Here is a 19,578-nt window from a genome sequence, read left to right on the forward strand (position 1 = left end):
GAATGTTGTAAGAGATGGACAGCTGAAGCTTAATCAGGGAGACCAAGTCTACCTGAGAGTGTGGAAAACACAGAATATTAGGATAGGCACTGAGGATCATGGGTAGAGTTTCAATTACAAAGACAAAAGAGGAGGAATGGCTAAAGAGAGAAGAATGATCAAAAGAAAAACATGGGAACAGAAAAAGTAAGAGATGTAAAGAGAAAAACCATAAACATTAATATTAAGATTAAGAACACTGAAGACAGTACTCATGAATCAATCCTTTCTCAGAAATTACTGAGTTACAATTAAGACCTCAGATGCCTTCATCTGAAGTGTGATTTTATCAACAGTTTGCACCTTCCACTAGCAGCCTTGTAAGTAAACAGTAGAGGTATCCCTAGTTAGAAACTAGCAAGGTAAATAAAACAGTTTCTGTGGTTACCTCACTTTCCCTGAAGTGAGTATGATACCCCAAACACACATACTTCAAGCACATTTGAACTCTAAAAAGTTTATACTTGCTCTTCCTCCAATTTGTTCTGAGCCTCTTACATAAAGAAGAAAGCAAGTGATCTGTTCCTAATTTTTAACATATAAAGGGGCAACATTGTACCAATATATTCTATTCGCAGTCTCTGAGATTTAGGCAAAAGAAAAGAATACCGATCTACCTTCCAGTATGCCAATCATGTAATACAACAAAGGAAGGTCCTCAATTCTTCATAGGTCGACATATTACCAATCCAAATATGATTTTGCAGTTAGGACTATCACATATTTTGTAAAATAAATATATTTCCTGAAATCATAAATTTAGCTTGGCAAAAATCTAACAGAGACTAATAAATTATAAGGCTACATGCTGAAATACTTATTAATCTACATTTTACTATGTTAAATTTATAAGTTATCATTCCTGTTTTCCTCTAAAATTAAGATGCCTGAATTGCTACTATAGCTTTCACTACATTCTACATCATCCATATTTAGACATTTTTGCATTCTCCTTTATCTTTCACAACAAAGATAAAAGGTTTCAGACAGCCTAAATCAGGTTTATTCATATGTTCACAAGATCAAAGGGAGAAGATATAAGGTTTTGGCCACAGAGAAATTAAAAAAAACAAAAACAAAAACCTTAAATTCTGTTATAAAAACTTCTAAGGAAAATTTTCTCATTTCCCTTTATCCAGTTCCTATTTTTGGTTAGTAACATGGTTTTAGTGAACAAAGGTATTCAGATTACTAACTTCCTCAAGAAGGATGAACTATGTTGTTATAGCACAGGCACAGAAAAAGATTTCTTTTCGAAAGGAGAAAACATAGTATTGTGAGAAGCAAGATTTGAAGCATAAATATCTCTAGTGCCATAGTAAATTCTTTCCTGACCTCCTTCACACAGAGCAGACCAGATAAATAGAAGTGATGGTTTCCTGATATTTTAAATTCTAAGAAAGCACAGATAAGCCTTAAAAAAAGTCCATTTTAATCATCCAGGTATTCACAGTGTGAGTGATTCACAACAGACTATTGATATCAAATTGGTATGAGCGTATTTTCTGTTTTGGTCATAATTAATTTTAATATTAACACAAGCTGTAACAAGGAAAGTTCTGAAAGGAGGTGGGGCAGGATAGGGATACAGCAATAGAAAGCCAACATGAATTATTGTAAGCTAAATCTTTGTCTTTCAAATTATTCTTATGATTGTATGGAGAACAGTGATTTAGTCAGTGTATTAGAATATTCCTATCATGATACTATAGGCTCAACATAAGGAAGTTTCGATAACGTCAGGAGTACATACCCATCATCCTGTAAGTCAGTTGCAGTCCTGCACTAGAAATTTTTTTTCCCAAATAAGGTTTTATATATTTTAATATTTCACCAAGGTATTCTAAGGACTTTGTGACCATGGCAGATTTATCAGAAAGTGTCTGCAGATTCCCATAAGTAATACCAATAGCCTATAAAATAAGGAAAAACATGATTTAGATTTCCAAGTTTCATACAGTATAGACTTTGAAAAATAAAATTTCTCTCTCTACACATACAAACACACACACACCCTTACATTTAAGTTTACATCTTTAACTTTCCAATAAATGTTCACAGCAATTAAAAAAATTGAAGATTTTCAATTAAAAAGAATGAAGCCTTACCTTTTATAATTAAAATAAAGGTTAAAAGAAGAATTAAAAAAAAAATCAATGGAACTGATATAAAAGAAGTTTATAGCCAAATTACATCAAGACTTCCAAACATCCTGGCACACAACTGGCAATCCCCAAATTCCTACAAGTAAAATCTACAAGCAACATGACCAAATTCTTACACGTATGATCTCTCTAAAGTTCAGTTATATGATATGGATTGATTTTTCCCCGCAAAATTTTATGAGCCATTAGATGCTAACTTTCTCAGAGGAAAAATGATGAGGCACAAAGGACAGAGATAGTAAAACGGTGAGGTGGTAGAGAGAAATGTGAGGTGAGGCAGTGAGAGAAGAGTGAAGTATGAAAAGGAAGAGAAATAAATGAAAGAATAAGTTGAGGAAAGGTGAGAATAAGAGGTGACAAGTCACAAAAAGAATCAAGAGAAGACTGGCTACAGATAGGTTAGAAGGTTTGAGAAGAGTAGCAGTTTTCAAACCATTATTGGTGACTTAGAGTGGATTTCAATGACCTAAATCGGACACAATGGCACCAATACAGTTACATGATTTTTCTCCTGCAGCTCTCAGCAGATAAGACAAAGGAGAGAAAGCAAATGGTTGCACTAATCCAAGGTTGAGGGTTTGTAGGTGTAACCAAAAGACCAAAGATGGAAGACTGAAAGGATGATGATAAGAGTATACCTGCAGTAAGGCCACCAAGGGGTCTAATTAAGACGGATGGGGAAGAAGTGACACCTTGAGAGGATGTTGCACTTGGAGAAAAGGAAGTGGAGGGTCACTTGGAGGTCTGGAGGCACAGGTGGTGATCATCAAAGAGTTCTCAGATAATCCAATGATGCCATAGCTCAAGGTTTAGTCACGGGAGTGGGCAGATGAAGTAGAGCAGAAGTGAAGATCACTAAAGACTTGTGGAGTTTTGAAATGAGGGATTAGGATAAGTTATTCAATGTGATATTACAGTTAGTCAAGTTGATAACAAAATGTAGAATGTAGGAAAAGAAGGAATCTAGTGAACTGGAGTGACTGACAGATGAAAACAAAAGACATACTTGATGAACCTTTTATTTTTATTTAGCTTTCTGCCCTTGGTTCTCTACATTTCTTTTCCTAGACCAGAAGTTCTCAAACTTCTCAGTTCCCTTTCATATGCTTAAAAGTTGGGATCTTAAGGTGCTTACTATTATTTGAGCTATATCTATTGATATTTACCATATAAAAAAAGAGAAAATTTAAATTATGTACTAGTTCACTTAAAAATAAGAAGCATTATATGGGGCATCTGGGCGGCTCAGTTGGTTAAGCGTCCAGCTCTTGCTTTTGGTTCAGGTCATGATTTCACACTTCGTTGAGTTCGAGCCCTGCACTGGGCTCTATGCTGACAGCACAGAGCCTGCTTGGGATTCTCTCTTTTCCTCTCTCTCTGTCCCTCTCCTGTTCATGCGCGCTCTCTTTCCCTCTGTCTCTCTCAAAATAAATAAATAAACTCAAAAAAGTAAAAATAATAAGCATTATACATTAACAGAGTAAAATGTTTTTATGGAAAAGAACTTTATTTTTCAAAACAAAAAAAAATTAGTGAAAAGTGACAATTTTTACATTTCTGCAAAACTCTTTTAAGTTCTGGCTTAACAGAAGACAGCTAGATTCTCATATTTGTCCCTACACACAATTTGTTATAATATGCTGCAGATGAAAACAATTCAATCTCACAAATACATGTAACTGGAAGAGAAATAAGTTATTTTAATAGACATTTCAGGTAACTATGGGAATCCCTCTTTGATATTACACCAAAACTTGACAAGTGATATTTCTTAAAGGTTAATTGTATTATGGAACTCAAAACCGTGTCAACAAATATTCTGTACTCTTCTTTATTAAAAGCCACTGCTCTATTTTGCTTTCTTTTTTTTTAATTTTTTTTTTTTAAATTTTTTTTTCAACGTTTATTTATTTTTGGGACAGAGAGAGACAGAGCATGAACAGGGGAGGGGCAGAGAGAGAGGGAGACACAGAATCGGAAACAGGCTCCAGGCTCCGAGCCATCAGCCCAGAGCCCGACGCGGGGCTCGAACTCACGGACCGCGAGATCGTGACCTGGCTGAAGTCGGACGCTTAACCGACTGCGCCATCCAGGCGCCCCTCTATTTTGCCTTCTTAATGAATGTTTAATACTCCTGCATGCTTTTAAAAAGCCTGTACTGGTCATTTGGAAAATTCTAGTTCACTGACTTAGCTTGCCAATGTTGACACATTTCACTTATCCACTAAAAAAATCCTATTTGTTAATACCACCACCAATGTCATCAGAAAAGTCTTTAATTATCATGAAGCTCTCAAGCTAATGGCAAATGCTTGTTTTCCAAAATTCTAATTTTCTTAAAAGCTCAAATTGTGTTATTAGCAACAAACACCGTCAGTTGTTTTCTTTGAAGTGATACTCATTTCACACATTTCTGAGCAAATGTCTGCCAAATACCCAAGTCTGAACAACCATACTTTGTTAGTTGTTCTTTCAAGATCAAAGCAGTCAGGTCAGCTTGTAACTCAAATTATTACATAAAGTGTTGTTTTTGGACAACCACCTCACTTGAGGCAGGTGTGCTTTTAAGTGCACTTTCCATTGTCATTCATAGGACATTACAGACATGTACTCAAAGGTCAACATTTAATAAACTTAATAATTTACTGTTTCATTAAGAATATTCTTAAGTGAGACTGGGTTCTTTTTTTTTTTTTCTCTTGTGATTGCGTGGCAGTGAAAATTATGACCACCAATATAACATTGGACCATGGTGTTGATTTGTGCTAAAGTTTCTGCACCGTTTGTGCAAATGTCAATACACTTTTGAGCTTTAAAATTCCTGAAAAGGTATCAGCAACCCTCAGATGCCTATGAAACACAATTTTGAGAACCATTGATCTAGATCTCAGTAATTCTCTGTGTTTAGCCTTAACTTCCCAGGACTATAAGACATATGTATTTCTCAGACTATCTCAGGGATTTCTTTGACTCTATTTACTTGTCATACTATCATTTCTATGTAAGAAAGAGTTAACATGGTAGGCCATAGACTGCTATCTTTAAAAAGGTGTATTTTTAAGTTTGGCCCTTGGTTGGTGATTGGGAACTTAGGTCTTTCCCACCATGTCCCGGTAAGTATGGCTCACTCAACCTAAACTGTCTGTGCAAACAATATAGTTTACACTGAATATCTGCCTCTCTTCTGGGAGTCTGGAATTTTCTAAGTGCTAGGCAAAGGGGGCCTATGTGAAAACCCTCGGGCAGACAGCAGAAAGCATTTCAGATGTGTTGTCACAATTCCTAGTTGGAAGAATTAAGTATGTCCAGTACAACATCTGGGAGAGGACCCTTGGAAACTGCCTGGTGTCTCCAGACTTCACCCCATGCTGACTGAACTTTGAATTCTTTCATTGTAATAAATCACAGCTGTGAGTACAACTATATGCTGAGCTCTGAGTCCTCCCAGAGAATCACATAGTACACGGGAATGATCTTGGTGACACCTTACACCAATCTCAAACTAAACCAGTTTAAAACTGAACTCCTCACCTACTTCTCCCTCACCCTAAGTCATGTGCTCCTATTTCTCCTTAAGGTATCATCATTCTTTTAGTTAAACACAGTATTTCTTTCACATCCCTTCAAAATTTCATAATTCAATTTTTACTTCCTTCTAAATCAGCTAGTTTCTGGCCAACACCTTCACTCTAATCTACTGTTAACTAATTTTCTTAAAAAGTCATTTGATCAAATCAGACCTACTTAAAAATGTATAAAGCCTTCATACTGTTCACAGGAGAAAATCCAAACTTCTTAGACCAAGATGCTCTGAATTATTAACCTACTGAATGATCTATAAACTGACACTTCGCATACACTGTCTTACTATTTTAACCTTTGTGTTTATCCTGTATTCTCAGACAAGTAAAAAGTTAAGATCAAGGACTACTTCTTTTGTTTTTTCAAACCCCTAAGAAATCCTGGCATAGTACTATCTAGCATTTAGCAAACAATTATTACTTACTGAGTGATGAAAGAACAATTAATTGGACAGTTTGAAATTAGAAGACTCTTTGGAAACTTAGTGAAGTACATGACCTCTACCTCCCTTTCTGATCCTGTATGGTTCCTAGGATAGGTGTTTAAGTACAAGTGAAGATCCGATCAACAACTAAATAAAAGGCTCAAAAGAAATGGCCATTTCATATCTGCATGAACTATTACTAAATATTTTTAGGATTTATATGGTATCACTAATTGTCATACAATTGTACTTTAACTTAATAGAAACCAGTGGAAGAATTCACATTTGTGGCAATAGCTTATAGCTGTATTCATTTTCATTGCAGTTAATGCCAACCGCTCTGTGGGAAAATAAACCAACTTTTATTGTGAATAGCTTACAAAACCACTAATCCAAACACATGAACAGCTTCAGCAAGGATGCAAAGCAAAGACTATCACATAATATAAATTCCTGCAAAATTAATAAATAAAAGTCAAATGCTGAAAGGGACTATTTATTATGGAGACAAAGCTAAAACAAATGATTGGATTTTAAGGCCCCAACCATAATGATATGAAGCACTTAGTGTTTATGCTAACTACAATAAAATTTTACTGTAAAATTTACTATTTGCTACAGGGTGGTAAACATTAAGTTAGAACTATTATGGACCCTGTATAAGGAAATCTAGTTCCCAAGAATCTGGAGAATATTGCTACCTAGGAACTTCAGCAATAAGATATTCCTACAATTGACACAAGCCTTAGTGTGAGGCTTTTATGTAGCATTCCTTAGTCACTACTTTTCATTAAATGTACTTCTTTTGCTGTCCTTAATATAATTGTCCTCAACAAATATATTCTGTAATTATACTAAATCACTGATTCACATTTTTATTCCTCCTTAATTTTATAATAGCAGGCAACCAATAATATGATTCATTTAAAATAATTCATTTTATAGACAAATTTCATAAACACTTCAAGTTTTTGTGAAAAATAATTATAATTCATCTGGACAATTACACTAATAAATGAAAAATACCTCAAAAAATAGAATAAGTGCTTTTGTAGGGTCTTCTGGACTGGATAAATATTCAACTTGAGCCTTTGAAAAAATATTCTTTACTTCTGAGAGTTTAAATAGCAACCTTGTCAGTTCAGCCAACTGTCCCAAGTACTCTTTTTCTGTTAAGATAAAAATAATATAATAATATTCATAGGTTTATTATATAAATTTATGTTACATAGATGAGAGTAAGGAATGCAGCATTCATGTATAACATTCTTTTTAAAATAAAATTCAAATTTCCACACAATTAAAAACTTTCAATTAAGTCTCTAAGGAAAAGTTTTATTTAAAACCAAAAAAACATATACTTGTGAATACACAAGCCCCGAAATTTTTTCATGTCAAGCCGACTGATGTAATAAGATATCACAATGAATTTGGGGCATTTTTTTCAGTCCAAACTTTGTGTGATTTACAAATGGCCATAAAGAATAGCTTTCGGAAAAGGAATGTCCTGTGGGCAACCAGAACTGAATGGATATTTAAAAAAACAATAATAAAGTATAAGTATCAGTCTGTGAATAATAATAGTAAAGCAGAGGAGAGGTAAAATATCTAATATAAAATAGGAGAGAAGTATTCACAATTAGATACTTTTCTTTTTAGGGTGTTAACAGTGTGATATCTGGTTATTTGCTTTACAGTTCCACCTTTTTTTTTGTGATTTGTTTCTTCAAGGTAAAAAGATAGCTTGTCACCTGAGAGCAAGTTTTTGTTCCTGGCTTCCAAGGAAACAAGTTCTTTTATCTTTATAGGAGAGAAATTTGTCATATATAACAGGGAAATATCAGGAAAAAGAAACAGGCTGCAAAAGAAAATGTACACACACACACACACACACACACACACACACACACACAAAACATGTATATATATACACAAACATTTTATATAACAAATATATTTTTCATCTTTTTCTGTTAATTTGTGTAACAAAACAGGACATTTTAAACATTATTTAGCTATCTAGAAAGTAAAATGCCTGAAATACTTACCAACTGCCTGTCCAGGATTTATATCAATGAACAAATCATCAGACACATAGAAGTTTTTTATATACATTTGCAAAATGCAACGAATCCATGATCTTACAGTTAAGGCTTGGAAAGATACACAGCCTGAATGAGAAAGTGCTTCACATAACATGCTGTAAAAACAAGTTGATGGATATTAAAACCAAAACCAAAACCTTACAATATATTCCCTGAGTATAGAGATTAAGAAATAAAGGACAAATTCTAACACACCCCACTTCTTGGCTTGTTTTATAGACACACACATTAATTCAGATATACACTGCTGAAAATAAACACTAGAGATACACAAAAAAGGGTATTTTATATAAAAATTTTTGCTTTCATCTATAGCAGTTCTAATTTTTAATATTTATTTATTATTGAGAGAAAGAGAGCATGCGAGTGCAAGCATGAGTGGGGGCAGGGCAGAGAGCTGAAGTCGGACGCTCAACCAACTGAGCCACGCAGGCGCCCCTGACGGTTCTAATTTTTAATTTCCTTTTTCCACTGATGGCAAATGTGTAGGTTTATGCCAAGGGCAAAAGGTAAGGAGAATAAGGTTAAAATGGGAAAATCTAGAAAGGGGCTTATAAGTAGCTAGGTGACATAATAAAGGAAGTGGCAAGTAGAAAAAAAAACAGTGGCCCTTAGAGTAAATAAAAAGAAGTGGTCATGACCATTTATGTAAGGAAAGAGTTAATGACAAAGATTTCTGTGTGAGTCTTCTAACCAATTCCATACCCATCCCTTTCTTTCCTGCTATACCACTCCATAGGCGGTCATTATTGAAGAATTACAAAGTAACATCTGACAGAAAAAAAATAAAACCAAACATCTTTCTGTGAAGCCAAAAACCTGGCTAAATCTGATATTTAACCATTTTATAACTGGGGGGTAGAAAGGATGAGGGTGGTCTTAACCTAACTATGAAGTGCTAGGTAAAGTCAGAAATTTGAAAAATACATGTAAGTCATAACTCTAAAAATATTGCTTTGAAAAGCCTGAACTGAAGACGTCCCAAAGAGTATACAGTGCCAAAGAACCAAGGTTTGTCATTTATGACCTATACAACCTTTCCAAAGTTCTTTAACACCTTTGCATTTCAGTTTCTTCAACTGTTACAAATATATCAAATACTATTTTTTAACTAAACTTATTCCAGACAGTTTCAGCAGAAGTATTTAATAAATACTGTTTGTTATTATAGAATTAGCAAGCTAGAAGAGACTAAAAGTAATCCAATCGAAGTGGAGCTCCCTTACTTCATGACTTAAAGCCAATGAGAAGATGGCTTACTGACTGCTTAGTGGACTCCCTTATGCGAATACCTCACTGACCGCATCCCTCTTCATCTGGACAGGAACTACAGTGGTCTCCCAGGTTTGTGCATTTATTTTCCCTCATCTTACTATTCTTTTTCAAATCTTCCCGATTACACTATTTCTATTGTAACTTCATTTACTATATGTTTTTCCTACTGGAGTTCCTCAGATCTGTTACATAATGCAACAGGAGATACAGATAAGGAAACCAGGGTTCAGGGTGATGAGGTGTTGTGTTCCTAATTGTACAAGAGTTGAGTCTAAAAATCTAGCTGTGAAAGGGAAAGCTATCATTACACCTACAAATACAATATACTTGTATTTTACAGAACCAGCAATATTAATTACATAATTTCTTTCACAAAGGTGAATATAGAAAGGTAATTTCAAGATGAAATAAAGGTAGTCCTACAAAAACAGTTTTATTTTTTTTTCTTTTTTTTCAACTTTTTTTTTTTTTTTTTTTTTTTGGGACAGAGAGAGACAGAGCATGAACAGGGGAGGGGCAGAGAGAGAAGGAGACACAGAATCGGAAACAGGCTCCAGGCTCTGAGCCATCAGCCCAGAGCCTGACGCGGGGCTCGAACTCACGGACTGTGAGATCGTGACCTGGCTGAAGTCGGACGCTTAACCGACTGCGCCACCCAGGCGCCCCTACAAAAACAGTTTTTAAAAAAAGCTTTTAAGCAGCAAGTTTTATGTTTATTTTTATTTATTTATTTATTTTTAAGGCAGACTACTGCCACTGTCAAATGCTGATACATCCAAAAGCAAAAACCACCAAAGTGTCAGTATATGTACAAAGATCAGTTTTTATTTGTGAAAATTCTTACTTTCCTAGTATACTGATCTATCATGAGTTTCTATACACGTGCATACCTGAAATCAAGTCACTTACCTATTTTGTAGGCAATGACTTAAATATCTTGCTACAACCTGGGGCCAGATGATATCATCCCAACCAAAAAGCTGTATTATTGATATAACTGGCTGAGGCTGAAGATCTGATGGAGCTGTGCTGGGCATGTCCAATGCTAGCAAAGTAAAATCTAGATTTAAAATGAGAAAAATTTATGGTGAGGAATTTTTTTCTTTAAATTAAAAAAAAAATTAAAAAATTTTTTTGACAAAGAGAGAGGACATGTGTACTCTTGAGTGTGGGGTGGGGAGTGTAGAGAGAGAGGAAGAGAGAGAGAGAGAGACAGAAGGAGAGGATCTTAAGCAAGCTCCGTGCTGAGCATGGATATGGGGCTTGATCCCATGACCCTGGGATCATGAACTGAGCCAAAATCAAGAGTCGAATGCTCAACCAACTGAGCCACCTGGGCACCCTTATAGTAAGGAATTTTTAAAAACTATTTCCCCTCCCCAAATTATATCAATAGTGATAAAAAGAATTCACTCAATAATAAAATGTCACATGTAGAAATGCAGAACAAAAAGCAAAAACTGAACTATATTCATGTTGCCAAAGAAATTTCCATAGTGATTATATAATCTCCAAGAATGGGTCTAGAATAATCTATTTCAGCATTATCATCATGGAATCTATAATGGCTTCCTCAAATTCCAAATTCTACATCTGATGTTTGTACCCCCTCATTGAAAAATCCCATTTATTTTTATTTTTAAAAAGTTTTTAAATGTTTAATTTTTGAGAGTGTGTGCACGCGCACGTGAGCGAACATGAGTGGGGGAGGGGCAGAGAAGGAGACAAAGAATCCAAAGCAGACTTCAGGCTCTGAGCTGTCAGCACAGAGCCCAATGCAGGGCTTGAACTCACAGACTGTGAGATCATGACCCGAGCTGAAGTCTGACGCTTCACCGACTGAGCCATCCAGGCGCCCCTCAAAAAACCCATTAAAAAAAATATTTCTAGCATCTATTTCTCTCCAATCAAGCTAATGTACTTGCCACCTGCCATAGAGAAGACTTTGGTCTCAGACAATGGATAGTCTTCCATTAAATGGTAATTTCCTAGTAATCAGTGACACTCCACTTTCTTCAGAACCTACTATAAGCCTAGGAACTAGAATTCCCTAGTTAGCCACATTAAACAAATATACTTTATTTTGTGATTTCCTGGGAATTCCCCAACTTAATTTGTATTATATTAATTTATGTTTGTCAATAGACTGCTTATGAAGCACTGGCTCCTCTGTACCTCCCTCAAGCGGTGGCTGTGTATTCTCCCACTTCTCTCCTACACTTGACCTACAGATAGCGGAGTTTGCGCCTTGGTCCCGAGGCTGCTTCTAGACCATTCTCCCCTTCCTCCTCTTGAAAACCTCCAGCTTTGACTCTCATGTCATCAGACACCAGTCACTAATTCTCCTTGTTGCATTCGCCTAGTGTTTCCTTGTTCATCTCCCCTCATTCCTTTAAGACTACAGCTCACTAACCACATCCTCTCTAGCAGTGCTCCTGTCATAATCCTGGATGGCTTTTCTTCCGATATCCTGGCCTATCAGTTTCTTGAACTCCCCTCCTCAGCGAATCTATCTTCCACTCTATTTCAGCCATTTACTCCCATGCTGATACTGTGAGACTTTGGCATTAGCAATAAGTACATTCTCTCCCGCTTTCTGGCACCTCCACCCAATTGGAGGGGTTTTCCAACTCTCTTGTCTCTAGGTCTCCAACTCCCAAAAACTATCTGATTCCACCAAGACCTACAATTCATTGATCCGACAACTTTTTCCCTGTCCCTCACTGCCTTCATGCCTTCTTTCCTTTTTTAGGCAGCTTTATTGCACGGTCCACTGTTACGCAAGTTTTGTGTACTGTCCACTCCCTTGCTTCTTACTTGATTCATTGTATTTCTCTGGAAAAAGCAAATGTTTAATTCCAACTCTTGGTCTTCTCTTGCTGTGTACCTGCTCCAGTATAAATGGCTGGCAAGGAATCCTACTGACTGATCTCACTTTAAATTTAGGACTATAAACTTTAAGTTAGACCTTAGAGCTGGCCAGCATTCCTGATACATTACTCCAGTCCATTCAGACTTTTACTCTCCTGGAGGGCTACTGCATACCTTCTTCCCTCTCTCTGTTGTTAGCCAGCACCTCCTCCCCATCCCCACTTTCAGCTACCGGCCTTACTTACTACTTCACAAAGAAATGAGAAACATCAGCCGAGAACTACCACAAGCTCCTGGCATATCTACCTAGCTGCCTGTTCTTGGACCCCCCCCTTTTTTAAGTTTGTTTGTTTGTTTATTTATTTATAGAATGCACATACACTGGGCACATTAGCAGAAACATCAGGTGTAGAATTTGGAATCTGAAGAAGCCATTATAGATTCCACAATGATAATGATGAAATAGATTATTCTAGACCCATTCTTGGAGACCTTTATGATCACTGCACAGAATCCCAAGCAGGCTCCACAGTGTCAGCGTGTGGAACGTGACATAGGACTCGAACTCACCAACTGTGAGGTCATGACCTGAGCCAAAATCAAGAGTCGGTCACTTAATCATCTGAGCCACCCAGGTGCCTCTGGGCCCATTTACTCTGCCTTCTCTTCTGCTCCTACAGATCATCTGAGGCCAAGTCTTTTATAGGATCCCATTTCTCTTAGACATTAAACCACAAGTGACTACCATGCATCATTAAGTTTTCCTTTACTCCAAACATTCGTGTCAGGATTATAAATATGCTGAAATTTCGCCCATGTTATTAAAAAAAAAAATCTCTTTGACCCACACCTCCCTCTAGCTAACATCTCCATTTTTCTACTTCTCTTAAACAGTGATACTCAAAAAGATATATCCACATTTGCAGTCTGTAATTCATCTTCTCACATTTTCTCTTAAATCACCTTTAATCAGGACTTTGTTTCTAGCACTATACCAAAACTCCTTTTCAGGGTGACCACTGACCTTCCCTCTTGCTAAATCCAGTGCCCAATCTCAGGCTTCATCTTTTTTGATCCATTAATAGCATTTGAGCAGTTGATGACTTCCTCTTCCTTGAAATCCTGTCATTTGATTTCCAGGGCAACACACTTGGTTTTCCTGTTGCTTCACTGGCATTCCTTTGCAGTCTCCTCTCTTGGTTCCTTTTTATCCCACAAATCTGAACATGGGAGTATCCTGGAGCCCAGTCCTCATGCTTCTCTCTTCACCAAACTTACTCTATCGATGATCTCATCCAGTTCACAGCTTTAATGACTATACACAGTTCCCAAATTTAACCTCTTCTCTGAACCCAACACTTATTATCCAAGTGCCTGCTTTTCTTAGAGTTTCATGGGTATCTAAAAAAAAAGTCCAATATCAAAATCCTAGTCTTCCCTCATAAAATCTGCTTCTGTCACAATTTTCCTCACCTCCATAAATGAGGAATTCTCTCTTTATTCTGCTTACCATATTATACCCACCTAGAAATTCTGTCAGGTCTACCTTCAAAATACTCTGTGTACCTTCTGACTGGAAATCCAACCGCTTCTCACCACCTGTACTGCTACCATGTTAGCTCAAGCTGCTCATTTCTGAATTGTCAACGGTTGGCTAACTGGCCTCCCTATAGTTGGCTCTCAGTCTAGTAGCCAGAAGGGTGCTCCTCACTGCTTTGCTCAACACTTTTTCAAAAGCTTCTAATCTCAGAGTAAAAGCAAAGAGTCTTTCCAACTGCATACAAGGCAGAACACAAGCTAGCTCTTCACTACCTTTTGGTTATATATCTGGACTCTCCCTTCCTTTCTTATGCCACACAAGCTTTTATGGCTTCTCTGTGGTTCCTCAAGCACACCAGACATGCTCTTGCTTCTGTTCTCGTGCAGAGCATTGGTCTCTGACTTCCTTCAGGTCTTTGCTTAAATGGTACTTACTCAAGCCTCCCTGACAATTCTATTTAAAATTACAATCTGCCTCTGGCATTCCCTATCCTCTCTGATATATTTTTATTTTTCTCCAAAAACAATTATCACCTTTTATTACATATCTTGCTTACTTACTAATTGTTCTCTCCCCTGCACTAGACTAGAAGTTCAATGAGAACAGGTAACTTACACGTGAGAAAAGGAATTGCAGTCCTTTTCCCATTGGTAATTCCACAATGGCATTACCATAAAATAAATGTGGGTGTTCGATGACTGTTGTTTTTCATGCAGGAAACTTTTTTCTCCTAACCTATCAAGTCTTTACTTCAAAACAAACCCCTATAAGTATGTGTGTTTGTGTGTGTGTGTGTGTGTGTGTGTATACACTTTTACTTATTTTTAGCAACTAGGACAGCGCTCATTAAACTTGTGTGGTATCATTTCTGTTCACTGACTATGAGTTGGGATGATGAATGCAAGAAAGAGAAGTCATATTGGCTTCTAATGACTGCTTCGGTTAAACTGATTACATATCAATATTTATTTTCATAGACATTCTGGTAGCTGGAAAACTGTGTCCTGTCACAGTTCTTCAATCTGTCACTGTAATGTTTTAATTATGGAAATGCTAGTAGAATTCAAGATCTTTCACAATTTATATCATTCAGTCTTTTATGTAGTGCTTTTAGCTCAGCTTTCTGTCATTCACACCAGGGTATAATAAACCATGGTTTAGGTGTTAGGTCTTAAAAAACATCACATCGAAATGCATTATATACCTTTACACAAATTGCAATTAAAGGCATGTAGTTGCTATACTGATCTCCATCTATTCTAGTACTTCTTAACATATTTTGTGTGAAATATTCCTTTGAGAAAGATAATGATCTCTTCTTAGAAAATGGCAAATATGCTCAGATACTCAAATTCTTGTCTACAACGTCATGTGATTCAGATTCCCTTAAAGCCTAAGCACATGACCTTAGGCCAAGAGTCAAATTAATTAAAAATTACAACCTAAAATAGAATCTAGAAGTCACAACAATAACAGTCTATACATTTGAGGTTATTCTTATCTCTGCTTGGTGAAGTAGAATTCATAGTACATTCTTTTACTCTTCACAGAAGTAACTTCATGTTACATCTAGATATCTCCATACACAATTTGAAAATAACGTCCTTGAACTAGAAGAAATCAAATGCTACTTTTCTTTCCAGATATTGCACGCATAAGAAAAATTTATGCACATTCGATATTTTTAAGATCGAAAATTATATTTTATTTTTAGCGAACAATCACTTAATTTTTACCTTTACTAAGAAGAAAACAAGCCAAAGGATCTTAATTTAAAAATACAAAACTCTTTTTATCTTTCTGGTTGTCAAAGTATTTATTAGACTGTAATAAAAGAGTTTGTTACCAAGCAAATAGAAGAAAAAACTGACAGAGTCTGCAAAATGAGAAGCTAATTAGCAAATTAACAACGCTGACCTGCAGCTGCGTCCGCAAGTTCTGAGAGAGGCACTATCTGTGACATTCTCTGACTCTTCAAAAATGAAAAGAAATGTCTCCATAGTGCACTGGCAACTGCAGCAAGGTGGCGCTCTTTAGCCGATAATGAAGACTGCGCAGTTAGGTCCACATTCTCCTTTTGAAGTTCCTGACGCAATTGTTGATGCATACTCCTAAAAAGAAATAAAAATATAGCTAACGCCCAACAAATCTTTACAAAAATCTTCTTTGAATACATTTTTGGCTTTTAACGTTTATATCATATGAAAACTGAAGGACCGTTTTATATAATTAAAACCTTTATGCCAAGACATTATGCATTTCTGGTTATTTGATGGATGAATGATGGCATATTAAGCACCATAAAGTTAATGTTAATTACTGATGTCAACCATTAATTATATGCTTTTTAATATGTCAGATCCAAATGAGAAACAGGCAGCTTCAGAATGAATGTCTGCATTTTGCAACTCGCTATGACAAGTGATTTTACTTACAGTGTAGACATGAGAGCAATTTTTTAAACCATTTTCTTCCAAGAGCTTTAGGACATGGATGTACCAAGAGGAAAGAAAGTACATCTAGCTTGCCTGTGTGTGGCATTTGTAATTAAAATATTTTCCTACACAAAACTGTGCCAGGTATAATCTTGGTACTTTGGTCCCAAAAAAATCCATAATCATTTTCACATAGCGGACAATAATAAATAAAAAAGTTCTTGCTCTCCATAACTTAGTAAAACATGAATACAATGCTGCCTAGTCATTTATTTACCTATATGTTTAACTGAAAATTTAGACATTTCTTGCAAACCAAAACTACAGTGAGATATCACCTCACTCCTGTCAGAAAAGGTAAAATTAACAACACAAGAAACAACAGGTGTTGGTGAGGATGTGGTGAGAAAGGAACCCTCTTGCATTGTTGGTGGGAGTGCAAACTCTGGAAAACTGTATGGAGTTTCCTCAAAGAGTTAAAAATAGAACTACCTTAGGATTCTGCAGTTGCACAATTGGTTATTTACCCAAAGAATACAAGAACACTAATTCAAAGGGATACATGCACCCCTATGTCTATAACAGCATTATTTACAATAGTCAAGATATGGAAGATGAATGGATAAAGAAGATACAGTGTGTGTATATATACATGCACAATGGAATATTTTATTCAGCCATACAAAAGAATGAAATCTTGCCATTTGCAATGACATGGATGGAGCTAGAGTATAACGCTAAGCAAAATAAGTCAGAGTAAGACAAACACCATACGCTTTCACTTAAACGTGGAATTTAAGAAACAAAACAAGGGGAAAAATGAGAGAGAAATAAATTAAAAAAAGACTCTAAATTATAGAGAACTGAGGGAGGGAGGTGGGTTGAACAGGTGATGGGGATTAAGGAGTGCACTTGTTGTTATGAGCACAGGGTGATGTATGGAAGCGCTGAATTCCTATATTGTACACCTGAAACTAATTTAACACTGTATTTTAACTAATTAAAAATAAAAACAACAAAAAAAGAAAATTTAGACATTTCTAGACTTTAACAGAAATATAAGAGGGGAAGGAAACACTAAGAGATTTTTGTAGTGATCTGGAATATAAGGCATTTTTGCAATATTCCCAACTATTAATAATTTGATTACCTAACACTAAATGTACAACCATAATATTATTCCTGTTTCTATTACTGCCACATCAATTGAGAGTAGATACAAATGCATGAATATCATCCTGAGATAGATACACTTTCTTCAATGAAAGACAAACCAGTTAAAACATAACCAATAGAGCTAAGGCAGAAGACTTCCTCTGATAGTGTTCCATTAAGAAAAATAGTACTTAAAAAAATATTACATTATTTCTCACATTCCTGATGTTTTTTTAAGTTTTTTTTTTTTTTAAGGGGCGCCTGGGTGGCTCAGTCGGTTGCATGTCCAACTTCGGCTCAGGTCAGGATCTCACAGTTCATGGGTTCAAGCCCTGCTAATAGCCCTGGGCTATTAGCCCAGAGCCTGGAGCCTGCTTCGGATTCTGTGTCTCCTTCTCTCTCTGCTCCTCCCCCACTCATGCTCTGTCTCTCTCTGCCTCTCAAAAATAAAGAAATGTAATAAAAAAAATTTTTTTTAAGTGTTTTTTTTAAAAAAATATTTTTGACAGAGAGAGAGAGAGAGAGAGACAGAGCGTGAGCAGGGGAGGGAAAGAGAGAGAGGGAGACACAGAATCCAAAGCAGGCTCCACGCTCTGAGCTGTCAGCACAGAGCCTGATGTAGGGCTTGAAACCCATAAGCTATGAGATCATGATTGGAGCTGAAGCTGGCTGCTCAACCAACTAAGCCACCCAGGCGCCCTGCCTGATGTTTTTTTAAAATGTTTTATTTATTTATTTTGAGAGAGAGAGCGAGCGAGCAAGCAGGGAAGGGGCAGAGAGAGAGGGAGAGAGAATCCCAAACAGGCTCTGCACTAATAGCCTAGAGCCCGAAGTGGGGCTCAGGAACTGTGAGATCATGACCTAAGCTGAAATCAAGAGTCAGATGCTTAACCAACTGAGCCACCCAGGCGCACCTAAATTAGTTTATATAGGGGAAGTAGACACTTAAAATAAATACACAAAATACAGAACTTAGTACACGTACCTAAAACATTTCCACTGAAAGATCAAACTGGACCCAAGAGCACATTTTAGGACTTTTCGCATAAACTACACCTAAGTAAATAAAATATTATCAGTTATATAACATTAGGATGCTGCGCCCCTTGCCACTGAATTCTTGGATAATCATGAGACACTACTTAATACTACCTGAAGTATCGATAAAAAAGTACAAAATGCCTGGGGAAAGAAGATCATAGCAAGCAATTCTCATAAAAGCTAACTAAATATCTGCTATATCCTCTCTGGTAAAAACATGCCTGAGATGCTTTCAACTTGAACTAGTGGCTAGAGAACCATTTCAAATCCTTTAGCTTTGAGTAAGTTGAATATCAACTACTAAAATCCATTTGGCACCTAACTTAACTGCCTACATCAACATGTAGCAAATTTCATGACCACATGTCAACACACTAGAGTCCAAGTAAAATAACACCACCATTGGCACAAGACAGTTATAGCCATTTCAAAGTATACTGGTTTCAAAGAATAATTTACTGTACTAGAGTAGGATAAATTGTGCTCCCTATTTCTAAATAGATAAGCCATTTCTTCACTAAAACCTATTCCCTAGGGAGGGATATCATTTCTGGTCATCCTCTTTGTGCTAGAAATTCTTAAATTAAAAATCAGAACAATTCTATGAGATAGGTATCAGTAATCCTCTTCATAGATGATGAAGCTGGTGGTGAGAAAGTTAAATACACCCAAAGGTCACATGGCTAAGAAAGGCTGGGCCCATAATCTGAACTTAAAACTCACTCTGAAGCCCATACTTTCCTCCTACACACACACTTATGCACTAAGAATCACACAATTTAAACACTGATCAATCTTCTTCTCTTCCTACTTGGGTTGAAGAAAGTTCAGTAAACCTAAGAAAAGGAGCTAGAAAACCCTCATGTAGCTTTGCCTCTTACACCAGAATTCTGTGTTAGAAAAAAGTACAAGAGATACCCAGAAAAATGTATTTGAGGCAATAATG

At 36.4% G+C, this 19,578-nt stretch overlaps 1 protein-coding gene across 1 annotated transcript in view; it reads right to left on the reverse strand.

Moving 5' to 3' along the window:
• Nucleotides 1–19,578, reverse strand: part of MMS22L (MMS22 like, DNA repair protein) — a 129,555-nt gene that overhangs the window by 26,932 nt on the left and 83,045 nt on the right. The window contains exons 15-19 of the mRNA XM_032593224.1: nt 15,919–16,112; nt 10,500–10,650; nt 8,259–8,410; nt 7,237–7,379; nt 1,793–1,952 (exon numbers count right to left, since the gene is read on the reverse strand). Coding sequence (XP_032449115.1) covers nt 1,793–1,952; nt 7,237–7,379; nt 8,259–8,410; nt 10,500–10,650; nt 15,919–16,112 — 800 coding nt within the window. The remainder of the gene's footprint in view (nt 1–1,792; nt 1,953–7,236; nt 7,380–8,258; nt 8,411–10,499; nt 10,651–15,918; nt 16,113–19,578) is intronic.

Source organism: Lynx canadensis, chromosome B2, assembly GCF_007474595.2.
Source record: "Lynx canadensis isolate LIC74 chromosome B2, mLynCan4.pri.v2, whole genome shotgun sequence".
Classification (NCBI taxonomy): Eukaryota; Metazoa; Chordata; class Mammalia; order Carnivora; family Felidae; genus Lynx; species Lynx canadensis.